Source organism: Anabrus simplex, chromosome 7 (assembly GCF_040414725.1).
Source record: "Anabrus simplex isolate iqAnaSimp1 chromosome 7, ASM4041472v1, whole genome shotgun sequence".
Taxonomy (NCBI): Eukaryota; Metazoa; Arthropoda; class Insecta; order Orthoptera; family Tettigoniidae; genus Anabrus; species Anabrus simplex.
This window is the reverse complement of record NC_090271.1, coordinates 175,677,732-175,698,066: the sequence shown is the minus strand read 5'-3', so window position 1 is coordinate 175,698,066 and position 20,335 is coordinate 175,677,732. Positions and strand designations below refer to the sequence as shown.

At 39.6% G+C, this 20,335-nt stretch overlaps 1 protein-coding gene across 1 annotated transcript in view; it reads left to right on the top strand.

Moving 5' to 3' along the window:
• Positions 1 to 5,950: 5,950 nt before the first annotated feature.
• Positions 5,951 to 20,335, top strand: part of hzg (herzog) — a 233,962-nt gene continuing 219,577 nt past the window's right edge. The window contains exons 1-2 of the mRNA XM_067150808.2: positions 5,951 to 6,132; positions 6,525 to 6,563. Of these exons, the coding sequence (XP_067006909.1) occupies positions 6,060 to 6,132; positions 6,525 to 6,563 (112 nt within the window). The 5' untranslated portion in view covers positions 5,951 to 6,059. The remainder of the gene's footprint in view (positions 6,133 to 6,524; positions 6,564 to 20,335) is intronic.

Sequence of the window (20,335 nt, the reverse complement as noted above, 5' to 3'; positions counted from 1 at the left end):
ATAAATGGGATTGTAAATAAAGGGTACCGATCTCTGCACATGGTTATGAGGGTGTTTAGGGGTTGTAGTAAGGATGTAAAGGAGAGTGCATATAAGTCTCTGGTAAGACCCCAACTAGAGTATGGTTCCAGTGTATGGGACCCTCACCAGGATTACCTGATTCAAGAACTGGAAAAAATCCAAAGAAAAGCAGCTCGATTTGTTCTGGGTGATTTCCGACAAAAGAGTAGCGTTACAAAAATGTTGCAATGTTTGGGTTGGGAAGAATTGAGAGAAAGAAGAAGAGCTGCTCGACTAAGTGGTATGTTCCGAGCTATCAGTGGAGAGATGGCGTGGAAGGACATTAGTAGACGAATAGGTTTGAATGGCGTCTATAAAAGTAGGAAAGATCACAATATGAAGATAAAGTTTGAATTCAAGAGGACAAATTGGGGCAAATATTTGTTTTTAGGAAGGGGAGTTAGGGATTGGAATAACTTACCAAGGGAGATGTTCAATAAATTTCCAATTTCTTTGAAATCATTTCGGAAAAGGCTAGGAAAGCAACAGATATGGAATCTGCCACCTGGGCGACTGCCCTAAATGCAGATCAGTATTGATTGATTGATTGATTGATTGATTGATGTATGGATTCCCCTTCCTCAAAACGTCACATGAAGTTTCTTCAGAGTCAAACATTCTGCCATTCCATAAACAAATTTCATTTTCATCAGCAGTCTTTATGTATAAGCTAGATAGGAAATTAACCCATTCTACTGTTAACTTCTCCCATTTTAGTGAAATTCATGGATATGGATCTAGAGGATCATTAAGGATATATCCCTCTTACTCTAATTCAGTAAAGTGTGGAGTGAGAGGCATAGAGTCATCAATGTTTAGGGAATACAATGTGTGGCCTCCTGTTATACAGAACTCTAAATCGGGTATTTTTTTAAGAAAAAACTGAAGGAATATTACTCTTTTACAGATAACCTAGTATAATCTCTGTATAACTTGCTTTGTTTAATACAATTATATATAGTCCATATTTAATATATTACAGCCATGCAATATCTAAATATATTTCTGAAAAACTATGATCCTAACATGTAAAAGAAGCAATGTCTTAGTTATCCAAAAATGTACTTGTCACTTTACAGAAAAATCTATTGTATATGAAATGTAATTATTGTGTCGCCTTAAAAAGTATGTACTGTATTGTCCCTATCACAAGCCAGAGGCTCATGGGACCTTTTGTCACCAATAAATAATAAAAAACTCACACTGAACTGCTTGCGACAAGATCTAACTCACGAGTGAAGTGTGAGGTTTGGCAACTCCCCGCCACGGCCGGCAGTAAACGGACCTCCCTCTAAGAAATGTGAAACATCAACTTTAGTTATTGCTAGTAAATGTACTCGTGCTTCGCTACGGTATTCTACATTGTATTCGAATATCGAAGTAAATACTGTACATGCAGTAAATAAAATTGTTTTAAAATTGCATGTCTCTTAGCGTTATCCGAGAAACAGCATGGGGAGGTCCCCGTACGCTATTTCCAATGTAAAGTGTTTGTTAAAGGATGCGTGATATAACGGCAGGGTCACTTGCCTACTGCCACTCACAATCGAGTTGGGAAATTTACATTATAATTGCAGGCCCCATTGCCTACTGCGCGGTCACAATCGATTTGGGGACTCTTCGTTACAGTGGCAGCCCTCCTTTCCTACTTCCGGACAGATAACAGCTGAGGAGTTTTTATTATAATGGCAGGCAACTACCCTACTATCAGTCGAAATTGAGTTGTGCAGTTATCATTATAATATCGGGCCCCTTTTCCTACTGCCAGCCCGCTTAGTGCCAGTCACACCAAGGTGGTGAGTTTCCATCAAAATAGCAGGCCACTACGCCTAATGTCAGTCATATTTTAGATGAGGACATTTGTTTATAATGGCGGGCACCGTTGTCTTCAGCCAAACACAATCGGCTAGGGGAGTTTTAAACAAAACTCCATGCTCTCTAGCCTTCTGCAATTCAAGTCGAAAAATTAATTATTCATTACAATGGTAGGCCTGCCTTATTAATGCCAGCTACACAGGAATTGGAGAAGGACGCCATTCCTACTGCCAGTCAAAGTCGGTGTGGGGAGTACTGATTACAATAGCAGATACCCTTTCTCGATCGCTACAAATCGACATCAGTGAATGTATATAGATCGACATCCGAAAGTATATGCGTGTTTACAATATTGCAGACCTTCATTTACAGATTAACTGCTGCTAAACGTACGTCATATCGACAAAGGATTATATCATAAGACGCCGGATTTAGTGGCCTAAATGGCTGGTCCTATGATATCTCATCTATTCTTGGGTCAGATTGAGTTAGAAACGTTGAACAGGGTAAATTTTTTAAAGATTATCTCACATTACATTACTTTTCGGAAATAATGTGACAGCTACATACATAGCATTTGGCTCACATATGGCTACTGGGTGGGCCAATTTTCGTGAAGAGTTTGATGATTCTGTATTTCCTATAAGTGATTGAAAGTATGAATTATGCATGTGAAAATTCCAAATTTACTTAGCATCAATTAATAGAGAAAAATCAAACGTAAAATGGATACATATACGACAAAAAGTCATAAGCCATAAGTCGTACGATCATTCCAAGTTGAACGGAGATTGTGCAATCCGTTATGTGATAGGACTTCCCGTAGGTCTGCACCATCATTAAAATTGCCTCCAAATTTCGATATTCTTCGGGGATAAAAGTGAAATATGTAAAGAGCTAGGAAGTTTTCCGTCCGTTACAGGCTAAAACGTATAATTTTGTCAAATTTCAATTTGCTTTTTTCGTCTGACAGATTATGCCGCAATCTGGATTTTGGGCGAGGAGGGTAAAAATTAAGACTTTCAGGAAACTAAACCAAAAATATGCAGATGGTCATTATTACCCCTTAAACGGAAATCTGTACGAAAATTTCGCCAAAATAGTCAATGTAGAGGCACACAGACGTTACGATAATTATATAGATATATAAGGAATCTGCTCCACGTACAAGTTTTGGGCTATGTCCGCTGGACTTAACCTGAAAAACTGAACATTCATTATATCTCCCTTATTAATCTTCCAGACGAAAAAATGCACAAGAAAAAAAGTTTTAGAGATGGAATTCCATCACGTTTGGTCGATTTCCATTCAGGTTTGTCTTGCACTGTATATATTGTGGAAGAGTAAAATCACCATTTCGTTTTCTATAAACCGCCAGTCCATTCCAGGAACATGTAATGTTATTGACTTTTAAAACCTACCTTTGGACAGGTTGATGCTAAATATAAAGTTTGGTTCGAATATCTTCAGTAGTTTTCAAGTTGTAAGAAATACGCTTTACACGAACCCGCTCTTGAGTTCAGTCCGATGGGACTTGCACCAAAAAACGGTCCGTTAATGATATCGCACTTATTAATCCTCGTATCGAAATGATGCACATGAGAAAAAAGGTTTAGAAGTAAATTTCCATTAAGGCAGGTAGATTTCCATTTTTCTTGTATAGGCTATTTTTTGTGGGAGTGCAAAATCACTGTTTCGGTTTCGTATAAACTCCCCAGTCACTTCACGATTTAGAAACAATATTTGCCCTAAAACCTACCCAAGGACAGATGGATTCTGAATATGAAGTTTGGTGGAAATATATCCAGTAGATTCTGGCACTCGCGTACACATGGAGTAATTAAGGAAGAAAATAATACAGTTAAGCAAAGTGAAATTAATAGAAGATGGATTATAACTGAGGACAGCTGGATAACGACAAATATGTAAATGCCAAGTGAATGTATTGGAAAATCAAATTGCTCTCAATAAATTATTCTGGTGAGAGTTATGGATATAATAAAGCGGTAACAGAGGAGAAATTTAGGCGCAGTGATTCTTAGGTAAACAGATAAGAAGATGACTAATGGTGTTATTACTTAATCTATTCGTGGGCGGTTATAATCTCCAACGATATTCCGCCAATATCCCGCAGAATGGCGGATTGACGCCTCTCTTTCCTTCTAGCCAAGGAACATCCACGAATTTAAAAGCATGATGAGGAAAATGGCAATACGGTACTTCCCTGCCGGTAAGCAGTCAGAGACGTTGCCATGGCAACCTGTCGGTTCGTTGCCGTACTGTCGGTGGTGGTGGTGATTATTGTTTTAAGAGGACGTACAACTAGGCAACCATCCTCCGTACTGTCGGTCACTTAATGCAGAGTACTCGCAGAAAATAGTAAATTTCTCCGTCATGTGAGGAGTAAGGTAAATTATGAACATAACGAAAGTTTTTGTTTATAATGAAGAGGCGTTTCACGTACGGTCCTCGGAATTTACAGAATATCGATAGAATAAGAGAAAATGGAGGAAAACCAGAATCGTGTTCCTATAAACCCCCCGTTTATTCAAGGATTTTAAAATGATATGCAATCGAAACCTTGTCCGGGATGAGTATACTCTAAATTATGAAGTTTAGTTGAGATCTATCCAGCCGTTTCGACGTGATGGTGGAACAGACAAACAGACACGAAAAGAAAAAAACACCGATTCAGTCTTGAGTTGACCTAAAAGTGATAAATATCTGAAAAATTGGCAAAGCAAAAGATTATTACAGACAGCGGACCCCAGATGTCATGACGACCAAACAACATTTACTAGGATTGGGGAAGTGGTAGATTTGCATACTGTAGGCAGAAAGACAGTATTTAGGAGACTGATGATTAAAATTGCATATTCCGAATAATATGAAGAAAATAATATTGAACAAATAATAATGTGATTTTATGTTCTGGAAACAAGCAAAAATTTACATACTGGTACATTCTTTAATAATTTCAGCACGGTCTTGAATAGTTAAATGAATAATTTACGCAATCATTTCCAATTTCACTGGAACTTGGTTACCTCTGCATAACTTTTTCTTATGGCTACTGGAAAAAATTACGTGTTACTGTATGGTAGGCCTGATTAAGGCAATGAGACGTGGAGTGCAACATTGTGATACAAAGTAGTACCGGTAGGCCTAGACATAATGTTGTGTTACTGAGAAAACTACAATAGAGTATGATATCTTAGTGATATATCACCGGCTTCCCACCCAGGTGCTATTGTTCAAACCTGACAATACACGTGCGATTGTGTAAAATAAGGTATTCTCCACATAGGCCTAATCGAGTGTTCGTAGCTATCACCGTTAAATCAGCAGTTATTTGCCAGTGACTGACTGGTTTTCACCAAGTGAGCCGTTGTTCGTGGGTTTTTAAAATATGAAAAATCACTCCCGTTGGTGAAACTGTGATCCCGTTGTTATGATCACAATATCATTAGTCGCGTAAAACTACAATCCTGCTTCTTTGCTTAGAACTCAAAGGAACGTGATATTCAATATTTTATTGTGATGCAAACCGATTTTAGAATGTGTCAAGATGAAACATAACTTCCATGGAACGAGGTTTTTAAATCATGAAGTTCTACATGTCTCGACCGAGATGCGAACCACGGATCCCCATGTGAGAGGTCCATGCTAATGTCACTCGGCTATCACGCCCTCACAATTTGAGAGTTTTCCTTATAATCGTAGTTGTGACCTAGCAATTAGATGCAAAAATCACGATCCTTCGTACACCACGCAATTTTTTTTTTTTAAATTCTGTGTAGTGTGACAGCGTGGAATCCGTACACGATTGACTTTTTTTATCTACATCTTGCGAAATCCAAATTTACAAACATGTAAATAACCAAAGTTCTACACTAGTCAAATTGATTCAATATAAGTTGATAATAAAATTATATATTCATATTCACCGATCATAACTAAATTTTTAAATGTAAATTTTATGAGTGGTTAAGAGAAATATATCTAGCATTAGATGGGAATAAGTCTATATTTTGGTTTGTAGTTTGATTTAAGTAGTTGACTAGGACCACAACAACAAGTCGAGGTGACCATCTGCCATTTTGGATATCTGTACATTTTTATGGTGTTTAACATTAATCCTTCCAAAATAGAGTACAACAGTAGGATTACCAACAAATGTTTAAATGGACGCATCGTCCATCATAACACAAGTGTCACGCGATGACGAACAATTAAGTAATTTTTCTCCGGAGAAGGGTAAGTAGGTCCTTTCCATGGGTGTTGCACCTGTTATAGAGAAATCACAGAGGCTGAGATTACATTTTCTGTTGACGTTATATTTAAAAAATATGCTATATTTTACTATCATTTTGGGATTGTAATATTTAACCATATCTGATGAATGTGCTGAGCATGTAAATCGAAGCTGTTCATGCGTGTTAAGTGCCATACCATAAAATATACACAGTAGGCGTGTATCCTTCATTTAATAATAAATAGTAAACAAGTTGGTCGTGATCCTTGCTGATATTGTCTGTGTAAGCCTGTCAGGATCGTGAAATATGCATATAGATTTATGGATTTGTGTACATTTACGATGTCTTCCTTGTAATCAGTGCATTAATGTTGCTAATTCTGTCTTTTTGCAGTTCAGCTCCCGAGAGTAGAAAATGAATTGTCACTACCAGGTAAATACATTTCTCATTACTAACGTTTGTGACGAATATTTGATATTGCATACAGCTGGGAGATATGTATACCTGAAGTAAGGAAGTGGAAATGTGTGTTTTATGGATATGCTGTTCACTTCAGAGGTTATAGTAGTTCAGAGTTTTCCAATAAAAATGTTATCGTTTTACATCAACATTTTGCCCTTTTGAACTGTTGATTTAATACTCATTTCACACGTTCTAATAGTGTGTCACAGGAACATTTCAAAAAATGCTCTATATGCTTTTTTTCAATAGGCCCTAGTACTGGAGGGTAAAATGTTGTAGACTGTGATCAGTAATTTTTCTCTCTTTATGATCAATCAGAGGCAAGTTATGTTTGCATCGTCTGAAGCATATTTGCAATGTAAAGTGGTGCATAAGCAGTTGGACTTTTGTTCGATATTTGAGTGTCATTTTATTTCAATAACATGGCTCAAAATATTAATAATAATAATGTTCTTATAATCACAGCAATAGAACCAGCTTTTGGGTGGTTAGGCCGTGTGCATAATGCAGAGTTTCGTCCAGACGTGCCATTTGGACTCATCAGCTGGAATGGCACGCCCTGCGGCCGTGAAAGCCTTTTTTGATTTTTTGAAATAATAATGTTATTTGATTTACGTCCCTCTAACTACTTTTACGGTCTTCGGAGACGCCGAGGTGCCGGAATTTAGTCCCGCAGGAGTTCTTTTACGTGCCAGTAAATCTACCGACACGGGGCTGTCGTATTTGAGCACCTTCAAATACCACCGGACTGAGCCAGGATCGAACCTGCCAATTTCGGGTTAGAAGGCCAGTGCCTTAACCGTCTGAGCTACTCAGCCCGGTGCTCAAAATATTAATGACATGATTTGGTGTTATGGTACGTGAGCAATGTTCTATAGTGACAGAATTAATTTTCAATCCTGTATATAATAAGATGGAGTTTTATCTGCTGTAACTTTAGTCCTGTAATAGATAGGATTATAAACTTTGCTGTGATTCTTTATATTCTTTTCCTAAATGTTAAACAAAAAGATTAGACTCAGAAATACATGGATACATTTACCAGACATTCCAGTCTGGTGAATTATGTCGTCTTCATTTTGAGATATAGGCCTATTTTTTACTGTAGGCCTAGGGTAGTTTTCTGGTAGTGAAATCCAGCTTTGCGAGTATAATTCAGAAAAGGTGGAATTAGTCTTGTGTGTTGGATAAGGTAGTTTAGGATGTGGATGTTGAGCGTTGAGCAATTCTCGGTTCGAGTTACAGCCGACGACGACAGATGTTGAGCGTTCTCACGTCATGGAATATCTAAAACTAAGACGTGGTTGAGGCCTATAGACAAAATTTGGTGACACCTACATACGCTTACAACTTCATATAATTTCAGTGGTGTTTTCAAGAAGCAAGAGAATTTGTGTGTGAAGACTTGGAACAGTGGTAACTTATATTTAGAAGAACATTTTTCACCCTGGAATATGAATTTCTTCATCCAACGATAGGCCTAATCATTTCTCTAAATATTTTGAAGGAAGTCATCACTTGTGGTACGTAATGCACTAAAGATGTAATTGTCATAGTATAAAAACAAAGTTATTCACTTCTGCTAACCTCATTTAAAACTGTTACTCCTCTAAGAAATTAAAATACTTCCATTAATCTTTATGAAGTGAAACATTGAAGAGAAATGTACCAAACTGCAACGTAATTACTACTTCTGTGACTTACTCTTTGAATTGTGGTATTGGTTGATGGCTTAAATAGGTAAAAATGCAATACCATATTTAAATCAAAGAGTTAGAAGGTAAAAGATTAAATAAGCGAATATGTTGAATTGAAATACATGAAGTCTGTTAAACTAGTGGTGGTAGATGTACTGTTTCTCACATCTACAGGGTGTAGCCTAATTGAAATATATGAAGTTCGTTAAGCTAGTGGTAGAAGATGGTAGTCTATTCTAAGCAAACAACTTCAAAAATGTTAATCCTATCTTAATTAGTGGAGGAATTAAATCACAAAACTTTGGTCAATGTTTTTGAGACGTCGGTAGGCTAGATACTCCACATCACATCAGCTAATTTCCTCATATCGCTGTTCCCTCCAAGCCTGTGCAATGTTCTAGTTGATTGTGTGTTGAGGTCAGCAAGAAGAATTTTACTATCTGTTATGCAAACTATATAACATTACTAGCTGCAGTAACTGCCTCTGCTCGGGTACTTTTTTTCAATGTTTGTTTGCTTTTAGGATTAGGGCCTATTATTACATGTTTGAAGTGAATTTTTGTAGATTTCTTTTTTTGATGGTTTATGAACTCTATTGTAGATTCGGAGTTATTGTGATGTGTTCAAGTTTGAGATTATTTGCTTTCTCTTTTAACTATTTCCTTGTGGCAGCCCAGAATGTCTGGGAAGTAGTTAATCCTTTTCACCCCTTCTCAACCACCGTGCCAATGGAGGCTGAACTTGAACTTAAACGGTTCATCACAGCGGGCACGAAAACTGTGGATTTGACAGCAGTATTGGTTGTTTCTGCTTATTTTTGGGCTGGGAAGACTTGGGAGAAAGAAAACGAACTGCTCGACTAAGTAGTATTTTCTAAGCTGTCAGTGGAGAGATGTCTTGGAATGACATTAGTAGACGAATAAGTTTGATTGGTGTCTTTAAAAGTAGGATAGAACACAGTATGAAGATAAAGTTGGAATTCAAGAGGACAAATTGGGGCAAATATTTGTTTGTGGGAAGGGAATTTAGGGATTGGAATAACTTACCAAGGGAGATGTTCAATGAATTTCCAGTTTCTGTGAAATCATTTAAGAAAAGGCTAGGAAAACAATAGGTAGGGAATCTGCCACCTGGGCGTGTACCCTAAATGCAGATCAGTAGTGATTGATCCTTTCAAATAAATAATACAAGTAAGTTATTGTAGGCCTATGTATTTACGTGTCACGCTATAGATATGATGTACATAATTCCGACTGTCTTCAATCAGCCTAGGGACCCAAAATGTATGTGGACTCAACACTAATTTTGGTCACTTTGGGAATTTTTCTTTTCACCCCTTCTCAACCGCTGTGCTGATGGAGACTGAACTTAAAACGGTTCATCACAGCGACCACGAAAATTGTGGATTTGACAGCGGTATTGGTTGTTTTCATTTTTTTTTTTATATGTCACCCCCTCCCCTAGGGGTGCTAATGGTGTTTTACTCCCACAGTTTTTTTTCCAGATAGTAATATATGTAGCCTACCCCCATGTCGATGGGGGCTGAACTTGGACTTAAACTGCATCTGGAGTGCCAGTATTCACGTCGGCAATCCCTTTAAAGTATGGATTCTGTATTAATATTGGTTGGGTTCTATAATATATTTCAGCCCTTTTCCACCCCCACTCCTATTGCTGCTATTAGTGTCTTACCACCACAGTATTTTTCTTGAGATAGTAGGCCTGAGTCATATGCATACCAAGTTTGGTTGAAAAATATGCTGAAACATGCACACATACATCCAAAATCTCAGCCATTTGGGACATACTTTTTCATCTCTTTTCAGCCCTCATGCTGATTTGGACTGAACTTGTTCTTAAAAAGCATCTGGAGTGTCACTGTTCATCTCTGCAACCCAGTCCGGCTCCATGGCTAAACGGTTAGCGTGCTGGCCTTTGGTCACAGGGGTCTTGGGTTCGGTTTGCGGCAGGGTCGGGAGTTTTAACCTTCATTGGTTCATTTCGCTGGCACGGGGACTGGGCGTATGTGTCGTCTTCATCATAATTTCATCCTTATCATGACGCCCAGGTCGTCTACGGGCGTCAAATCAAAAGATATGCACCTGGCTAGCCGAACATTTCCTCAGACACTCCCGGCATTAAAAGCTATAGGCCTATGCCATTTCATTTCTGCAACCCAGGGAACTATGGAATTGACACTGATATTGGTAATTTTCAATTATTTTCACATGTCACCCCCTTCTTATGCCTGCCCAAAGGGCTGCTAGGGTTTGTTACTACCACAGTATTTTTTCCAGATTATAAGTCATATGTGTACCAAGTTCAGTTAAGAGGTATACTGTAACACACGCATACCTCCATAATCTCTATCATTTTGGACATTGTTTTCTACCCTTTCTCAGCCTCCATTCTAGCTGGAGATGAACTGTGACTTAAATAGCATCCAGAGTGTCACAGTTCATCTCAGCGACCCCAAAAACTATGGATCCAACACTTGTCATTTTTCATTAATTTTTTACGTTTCACTCCCTTCCATAAGGGTGCTAGTCTTGCCCCCAAAGTATTTTTTTCCAGATAGTAAGTCATACGTGCATCAAGCTCGGATGAGTCTCTCCTTCTCACTACCACCCTAGGATTGCTTGGAGTATGTATTTTTTTCCAACTTACTATTTCCAGATTACTACTATGCTAGTGGCCTGTCGCAGCAATACTTGCAAACAAAGACTAAAAATGAAACTGGTGATACAGGAAGTGTGAGAAAAGTAGTGGAAAATATACTGAACACCGGAAAACCATTTATTTGCCTTTAAACTTACACTTCTGTTGTGACTGTACATGTAGAATTTTTGAACCTTTGCAATTTATAGAATTTTTGCGATGATTTCTGTTGTCAAGACCTGAATCTATCACGTAAAGCTGGCCGTATAATTCTTGGCAATTTTCAGTAGGCATTAAATCTGGAATGTACTTAGGAATCATCCCCAGAATCTCAAAACGGTAAGGACCTAATCCTGGAATCTGGCTATGGTTGGCAGAGAAGGATGCAAAGGACATTGTACAGTTGTACGCCTTACATGGTTTATGAAATCATTATCATGCAGCATAATACCTTTAAGTAGGTCGTTTACTTGTGGTTGTGGAAAATAAACCAAACCATTGTGGCAACACAAAATAAAATGTACATTTACCATTTCCGTAGTGAAATATTGTGCTTGGCAGAGGATACAGATTTTCTTTAATAACCCTACACTGAATAATTTGATGTAAGTTTCTTAATAAAGGACTTTTTGAAATATAGAATATCCTGAGATGGATTTCTTTCTATTTCTTGTTTGTTAGAACCAACATGGAGCAACAACTAACATTCTGGCATTCTGGTGATAACTTGACTTCAATGAGCCATCTATTGGACTAACATAGAAAGATCTGCATAGATAGCTTGTACAGAGCCCTGTATTCGACTGGCATAGAACGATCAGCGGAGACAACTTCCATTGACCTTAGCATTGTATTATTCAAATAAATTGCTATTTTACGCAAATAAATGACTTAACGAAATAATATTTTTCTAGTAATCCTGAGATGGAGATCTTTCTTTTGACGTATGATACATGGGTGTTAGTGTAATGGTTTTCTCATAATATTATATTACATGTTCAAATTATTTGTGTATTGGGGTAGCATTGTCCTCCTTCAAGAGCTAACCATCGTGATCAGTTACCTTCTTTAGCTGTTCCCCAGTAAGGTGCCCATCGGTCCAGATGCACCACCTTCATCTTGCTTTTCGGGTTCTATTCTATGCGATAGATGACAGTTTGTTCTCTTGATAACACGGTAAGGGCCTTCCCACTCTGACTAGAGTTTGGAGGACAAGTCCCTCTTCCTTATAGAGTTATACAGCCATACCAGGTCTTCTTCACAATATCCAGTAGCGTCTGCTCATTGCTTGTATCATACCATCATTCGGTCGCTTTTTATTCTCAATCTCTTCCGGACAGTAGTGTGTACATCCTCTAGTTTCTGTGCTAGATCAAGGCAGTACCGGTCAGTACGGGCAGGGTGATCCTCAGGTCGGCCAAATGCTAAATCCACTGGTAGGTGCAGTTCTCCCCCCCAAAATATTTTAACGTGTTGGCGGGGTAAATAAATGACCAAATGAGTACAGAACCTGGTAGCGTCCTATTTCTAAGATTTATCTAAGCCCTACAATTACACATTCACACACACACACACACACACACACACACACAGACGATAGCCGAGTTTACACCTTACGCAAGTACACTTACACACTTCCACGATTCGTGCTCTCTCTCTCTTAGTTTCTCATGTCCCATCTACAATGACACATACACACAGAGTCCCCGATTATTTACACTACACTCACTCAGTCACACTTGTTAGCGCTGTCACGGTCCACAGCCTACACGTCAGTCTCGCAGGTCGGGATAGTATCCGCTGTCCACTCAATCCGTCGAACCCCGTTCGCAGTCTACACACGTCGTCACACAGTGTTCCCTTCTTTGCCGCTCCAAAACACCCGAGGTTCTTCTCCAGCAGTCAGCCACAAGGGACGCGCGCACACACACACAACGTCAGGGGAACAGGAACGAGTCCTCGGCTCCAACAGGCAGATAATTCATCAGGCTGCACTCTCCCAAGCCGTCACTGACTGCGCTCCAGCGAACTCAACCTCGCTCTCCCTCACTCTTACTCACTAACTCCGTCTAACTCTCACTGGCTGTCACTCCAAATTACTCCTCTCCTTATATACCTGCTCTGGGCCTTCCAGAACAGTCCGGATGCTAGGTGTATCCAGGAACCTCGCGAGATGGATCACTCCAGATTAATAGTCGAGTAATTTGTCGTCCCATGCAGCGCGACCACTGATAGAAGAGAGAAGGGCCGGCCCAGCACTTAACTGTTGCTCGCGATTGGCGCGGTCGAGCGTAAGGGGGGTGGGGCGATGGGTGACGAGCTCGGCCCGCTGCCAGTTAGCATGGCGGACGCTATAACCATTACAATATTGTTGCTGGTGTGCGTCCAGTGGCCTCGTGCACTGCAGATCGTTACGCCAAGAGGAACAGGGGAGGATGACGATCCCAGTCCCTTTGATGTTCGCTGACGACTATTTGCAGGTGATTCTCAAGGGTCCTATTGAATCGTTCCACCTTTCCATCCAATTGGGGATGTAGAGGCTTGGTCCTGGTCTTCCGTATATCTAACAAATGACAGATCTTGGAGGACCTCCGACTCAATTTTCCGTCCCTGATCGGCATGCAGTTCCAATGGCACGCGGTATCTGCTGATAAACTCATTCACGAGGATTTCTGTCACCGTAGTTGCCTCCTAGTTCGGAAGCGCATACACCTCTGGCCACTTCCTGAAATAGTCGGTGATGACGAGTATAATATAGTAATATCCCGTGTCGCTAGTGGTGAATGGTCCAGACACATCAATAGCCACTCTCTCAAGGGGTGCACCCACATTGTAAATCTTCACTGGACCTTTGTCTCCAGCTTCAGGCAGCCCACTCGTTGCATTTAGTGCAGAAGTCTTCCACGTCTGATCGGCACCCCACCCATTAGAACATCTCTCGGACCTTTTTCAAGGTTTTCTTTATTCTGAGGTCCCTTTCCGGATCTCCACCATGAAATCCTTTCAGGACTCAATTTACCAAATGTAACCAACTATAGGGAAGAATATTTTGGATGTGGTGCTGATAAAACCAGATGAGCTCTATAGAGAAACCAAAGTAATAGATGGTATCAGTGATCACGAAGCTGTTTTTGTCGTTATTAAAAATAAATGTGAAAGAAAGGAAGGTATGAAAATTAGGACTATTAGGCAGTAACTACGATCGCTGGAAAATGGTAAATAAAAATGTAAACAGACTCGGATGGGTTTAAAGCAATTGTTGAGGAATGTGAAAATAGGTTTGTACCTTTAAAGGTGGTAAGGAATGGTAAAGATCCACTCTATTATAACGGAGAAGTAAGGAGAAATTGAAGGCAAGCATAATTGGTGGTCATACAAATTTTAGTGAAAAATGGAAGGGTATGTATAGGTACTTTAAGGCAGAAACAGGTTCAAAGGAGGACATTCCAGGAATCATTAATTTACAAGGGGAGTGTGTATGCGAGGATTTCAGAAGGCAGAAGTATTCAGTCAGCAGTATGTAAAGATCGTTGGTTACAAGGATAATGTCCAGATAGGGGATGTGAGTAATATTAAAGAATATTAAAATTTACCTATGATAACGACATTTACAGTAAGATTCAAAAGTTGAAAAGTAGAAAAGCAGCTGGAATAATAAGATTTCTGGGGATATACTAAAAGCAATGGGTTGGGATATAGTACCATATCTGAAATACTTATTTGATTATTGTTTGGTTGAGAGAGCTATATCAAATGAATGGAGAGTTGCTATAGTAGCCCCTGTGTATAAAGGAAAGGGTGATAGACATAAAGCTGAAAATTACAGGCCAGTCAGTTTGACATGCATTGCATGTAAGCTTTGGGAAAGCATTCTTTCTGATTATATTAGACATGTTTGCAAAATTAATAACTGGTTTGACAAAAGGCTGTTTGGGTTTAGGAAAGGTTATTCCACTGAAGCTCAGCTTGTAGGTTTTCAGCAAGATATAGCAGATATCATGGATTCAGGAGGCCAAATGGACAGTATTGCGATTGACCTATCTAAGGCACCTGATAGGGTAGATCATGGAAGACTACTGGCAAAAATGAGTGCTATTGGACTAGAAAAATGAGTGACTGAACGGGTGGCTCTGTTTCTAGAAAATAGAACTCAAGAGTATTAGAGTAGGTGAAGCTTTATCTTTTTTTTTTTCTATTGGCTTTATGTCGCACCGACACAGATATGTCTATGGCGACGATGGGACAGGAAAGGGATAGGACTGGGAAGGAAGCGGCCGTGGCCTTAATGGTGAAAATGGGAAACCACAGAAAACCATCTTCAGGGCTGCCGACAGTGGGGTTCAAACCTACTATCTACTGGATACTGGCCGCACTTAAGCGACTGCAGTTATCAAGCTCGGTGAAGCTTTATCTGACCCTGTAATAATTAAGAGGGGAATTCCTCAAGGCAGTATTATTGGACCTTTATGTTTTCTTATATATATATATCAATGATATGTGTAAAGAAGTGGAATCAGAGATAAGGCTGTTTGCAGATGATGTTATTTTGTACAGAGTAATAAATAAGTTACAAAAGTTACAAGATGTGAGTGGCTGCAGGGTGACCTCGATAGTGTTTTTAGATAGACGGTGGGCAATCTTATGATGATAATTGGGGTTAAAAGTCAGGTTATGAGTTTCACAAATAGGAAAAGTCCTCTCAGTTTTAATTATTGTGTTGATGGGGTGAAAGTTCCTTTTGGGGATCATTGTAGGTATGTAGGTGTTAATATAAGAAAAGACCTTCGTAGGGGTAATCACATAAATGATTGTTAATAAAGGGTACAGATCTCTACACATGGATACTGGCCACACTTAAGCGACTGCAGCTATCGAGCTCGGTATGAGGGTATTTAGGGGTTGTAGTAAGGATGTAAAGGAGAGGGCATATAAGTCTCTGGGAAGACCCCAACTAGAGTATGGTTCCAGTGTATGGGACCCTCACCAGGATTACTTGATTCAGGAACTGGAAAAAATCCAAAGAAAAGCAGCTCAATGTGTTCTGGGTGATTTCCGACAGAAGAGTAGCGTTACAAAAATGTTGCAAAGTTTGGGCTCGGAAGAATTGGGAGAAAGGAGACGAGCTGCTCGATTAAGTGGTATATTCTGAGCTGTCAGTGGAGAGATGGCGTGGGGGGACATCAGGAGACAAAGGAGGTTGAGTGGTGTCTTTAAAAGTAGGAAAGATCACAATATGAAGATAAAGTTTGAATTCAAGAGGACAAATTGGGGCAAATATTTGTTTTTAGGAAGGGGAGTTAGGGATTGGATTAACTTACGGGAAATGTTCAATAATTTTCCAATTTCTTTGCGATCATTTAAGAAAAGGCTAGGAAAACAGATAGGGAATCTGCCGCCTGGCCGACTACCCTAAATGCAGATCAGTAGTGATTGATTGATTGATTGATTGATTGATTGATTGATTGATTGATTGATTGATTGATTGATTGATTCCTGCCACCATAGTTCATGGGACAACCATCTGCTCCTGGAGAGTCTTCCTGTCATTGCTTTCCCAGGCGCGCTTTAGCAACCTGTTCTTGGTCACGACCAAGTCCCATTGCGAGCAGTACGACTTATCTTTGGGTTTTGAGGTTACTGACGTTAATCCATCCAGGCCTCGGAAATGGGCAATCTTCCACTCGGCTAGCAGTCTGATTTCATTGTCATCCCTCTGCACAGTAATCCAGGCATTGCAACTCCAGCTTCCCTCGACGTCCACAGTGGTCCTTCGACATTGAACTTCGTGTTCACCCTCCCTCTTGGAGCAGAACTTGCAGTCTTCTGGACAAGGTCTTCAAGACAGAACGCCGGCGTTGGAATGTAGGTGACCGTTGCAGTGTTCGATCACATAGTTCTGCAGTCTCTCCAGCAATCGTGTGAGCTGTCCTTCCAGCTTCTTGAAATTTAGAAGCCTCCTGAGTGATATATCAGGATTCCCAGGGACCTGGAAAGTCAGGCGAAATCAGAGATTGTCACAAAATTGTCAGGGTAGTCTTTTAAAAATTGGCGTGTTAAGGAAGTTGACTCAAATTTATGTGTCAGGAATTCATACTGATGACAAACTGCAACCTGTGAATCCTTTGAAGAGAGGAAAAGTGATCAGTTAATGAGGTAAGTTGAATTTTATTTAAAGAAATTAAAATTGTACATGCTTCGGGCTATGGCAGCATTAAAACAAGATGAGTTTGTTGAAATGCTGAAGAGCGTGTGGTGGCTCAGGCCCTACCAAGCTGTACAAGTATATTTTTATCCCAACAAAGTATCTTTACATTGCTGAGATAAATGTATTTGTGCTTTGATATAGTTTTTGTGCACAATTAACGTGCTTTTCTTTTGTTTCAGATTAGGCCTATGCATTAGATGGCAAGAAAACTTTCAGCCATCAGTGGCTGGATTCAGCCCTTAATCCAGAGTTTATAGATTGTCTCAGTGATGTACCGGACAATAAATTTGAAGTCTACTGTAATGTGTGCAGAAAGAAGTTTAAAAACTGGGCAAAAACACACAGCTTTAGAATATTAAATCAAGATAACCATCATTGTCACATCATTTTTTGTCAAACCTAGCGCTAGTTCAACAGAATTAAGAAGTATAGCTACTAGTTCAACAGAAGCAAGAAGTTTAGACTTTCGACATGGATCTCTTGATAATGTCGCTGTCAAACTGTGTATTAGTTCAACAGAAATGGTAAAGACTGAGACAGGGATAGAAAGTGGAAAGTCGGTACACTGGGCTACTTCTTATTTTAATAAAGATGAAGTAGTCAAAGCAGAAATTTTATGGGCATTAAAAGTTGTTGCTATTAAATACAAGAGGTGTTCATGTGCAGATACACGTGATACATTTAAACTTATGTTTCCAGATAGTGCAATTGCATTAAAATTCATCTTTGGTGAAAGTAAATGTTCCTACATGATTAATCATGATATTACACCAAATTTCAGTGGGTTATTAACAAACAATTCGTAAACTTGTGAGGACTGTGTAGTTTTAAATGATGAGTCACTCAATAAGGTAACACAACAAGGCCAAATATATCACGTTAGATTTTTTGATATCAACACTCATAAAGTGGTTTCTAGATATTGGAACAGTGTTTTTCTGGGTCTCGCTACTGCCCAAGATCTGCTGCAGAAATTCAATCATGGACTGCAACCTCTTCAAAGAAAAAACTTGTTGCAGGTCTCAAGGGATGGGCCTAATGTGAACTGGAGCTTTCTCAGGAAGCTTGAAGTGGAAATGGAGACAGAAAATCCTGAGAAAAAGTTATTGAACCTGGGACCTCATCATAAGCGAAATCATGGCTGCCTCCAAGTTGAGTGATGAAGCGATTATAAGGGAATTTTTAGAAGAGAGTGGCATTGATATAGAAATAAGCGATGAAGAATTTAGTGGAAATGAAAGTAGTGAAAATAGTTCATTTGACAGTGACGTGCACGCTGGTAGGTGGGAACAAAGTGCTGTTTTGCCGTCAAATGTGCCACTGTGCCACTAAATTTTAGGCCTACATCTGATGCCACACCAACGGCTTCCAATCATATTTTACACGATAGGGAATGGAACTGGGAGCACATAATACTCCAGAGTATCATTCATGCATTGCAACTGGTGAAATAGTGTTGTTCAAAGGCAACTAGGACAATGCGCAAATGAACTGCAGGTTGTGAACGAATTTCTAACAGCAGAATTTTGGGAACATCTAACCAAAGAGACAAATGCTTATGCAAGTAATTGTTTTGTACCGGCTGCCGAGGATATAAATAGGGTAATGTCATTTGAAAAGCAACACTGGTTACCTGTATCTGGATGAAATGAAGGACAAATTACCTTGAAGTTGTAAAGTATGATGGCAAGAAGTAGTTCAGACCCAATCTTGTTGTTGACTACAACTGTGGATGGGTGGTGTTGATTCCCATGACCAGAGACTCGCATCATTCCCCTTGAAGAGGAAGTATGTAAAAGGATACAACAATATACTTCTACATGCTAGACATGACACTTCGCAATTCCAACATAATTTATCGCCTCCTCAACCCTGACAAGAAGCGAGTAGGCTTTACCAGCTTCCGGATAAATTTGGCTGAACAGCTGTTGGTGTGACCTTGCCTTACTATCTAACACGAAGATGCCCAAGCCCTGAGGATACACCACTGTGACTTCAGGGGGAGGGGGCACTGGAGACAATTTCCAACCAAAATACCCCCAACAACGAAGAAAGTTATCCCATCCCGGAGATGCAAAGTCTGTGTGACACAGGGTCTGAGGAAGGAATCTTAATTTGAATGCCCCCGGTGCAAGGTGGCCCTGCATGTTTTATGATCTACCATACACATAAAGACTTTACAAAGTACATCTGACAGTAGTGTGGATATTTCGTCTTATTAGGTTGCTGTAAAGCATGCTTTTTCAGTGTCGGTGATATCGTGTAAAGTAATGAAAATAAACGGTACACCAAAGCATAAAGAAGTTCAATTAAATGGAATGTGAATGTGTTAAATATATGATTTCATTATGCAACGTTGGATATGCCGTTTCTCACTAAATGCTGTATTGTAAAGGGCGGGGAAATAGCTGCTGCACATGGAATCAGTATCTCGGATTGGAAGGTTAGCCGAGGCTTGATGATTAATTTTATGAAGAGAAGTGGACTTTCTCTTCGACGAAGAACAACATTATGCCACAAAATGTCGAATGATTTCAACCCAAAAAAATTTGATTTTCATCGCTTTGTGATTGAGAAGCGTAAAGTGAAGGAACTACAGGTCAGACGCCAATCAGTTTCCGTATGCTACAAAGTTGAACAATCTGTAAGAAAGGGACATCAAGTGTTATCACACATGCTACCGGAAGCGAAAAAGAATGATGTACTGAAATGCTTGCTGTAATAGGTGATGGCAGAAAGCTTTTCACCTTCTGTTCTAAAACAAAAAACAATGCCTAAAGTAAAATTTCCGCGAGGGATCCACGTTCGTATCCAAGAAAAGGGGTGGATGGACATGTCACTCGTACGAGGTTGAATACGAACGGTTTGGGGAAATATAGCAGGGGCCCCTCTTTCGATGTCCGGCCCTTCTCATGTTGGACAGTTTTCTTTTTTGCCGGTATGTCATTATTATGTACCTACATGTTTATTTCACTTCAGGTCGTATTGTCAGCTCGTAATGGGAAAAATGTTTTCCACTGTCTGTACTTCAAACCCACGTGTCCAACTTACCTGATGTACCCTATTTGACTTTCCAGAAAAAATCTCACGCCGGAATTTTACGCCAAATGACGATTAACCTCAAATGAGTTGAACCAATTCCGTGTATATTATATTTGATATATCTTTTAAATGTAAATGAG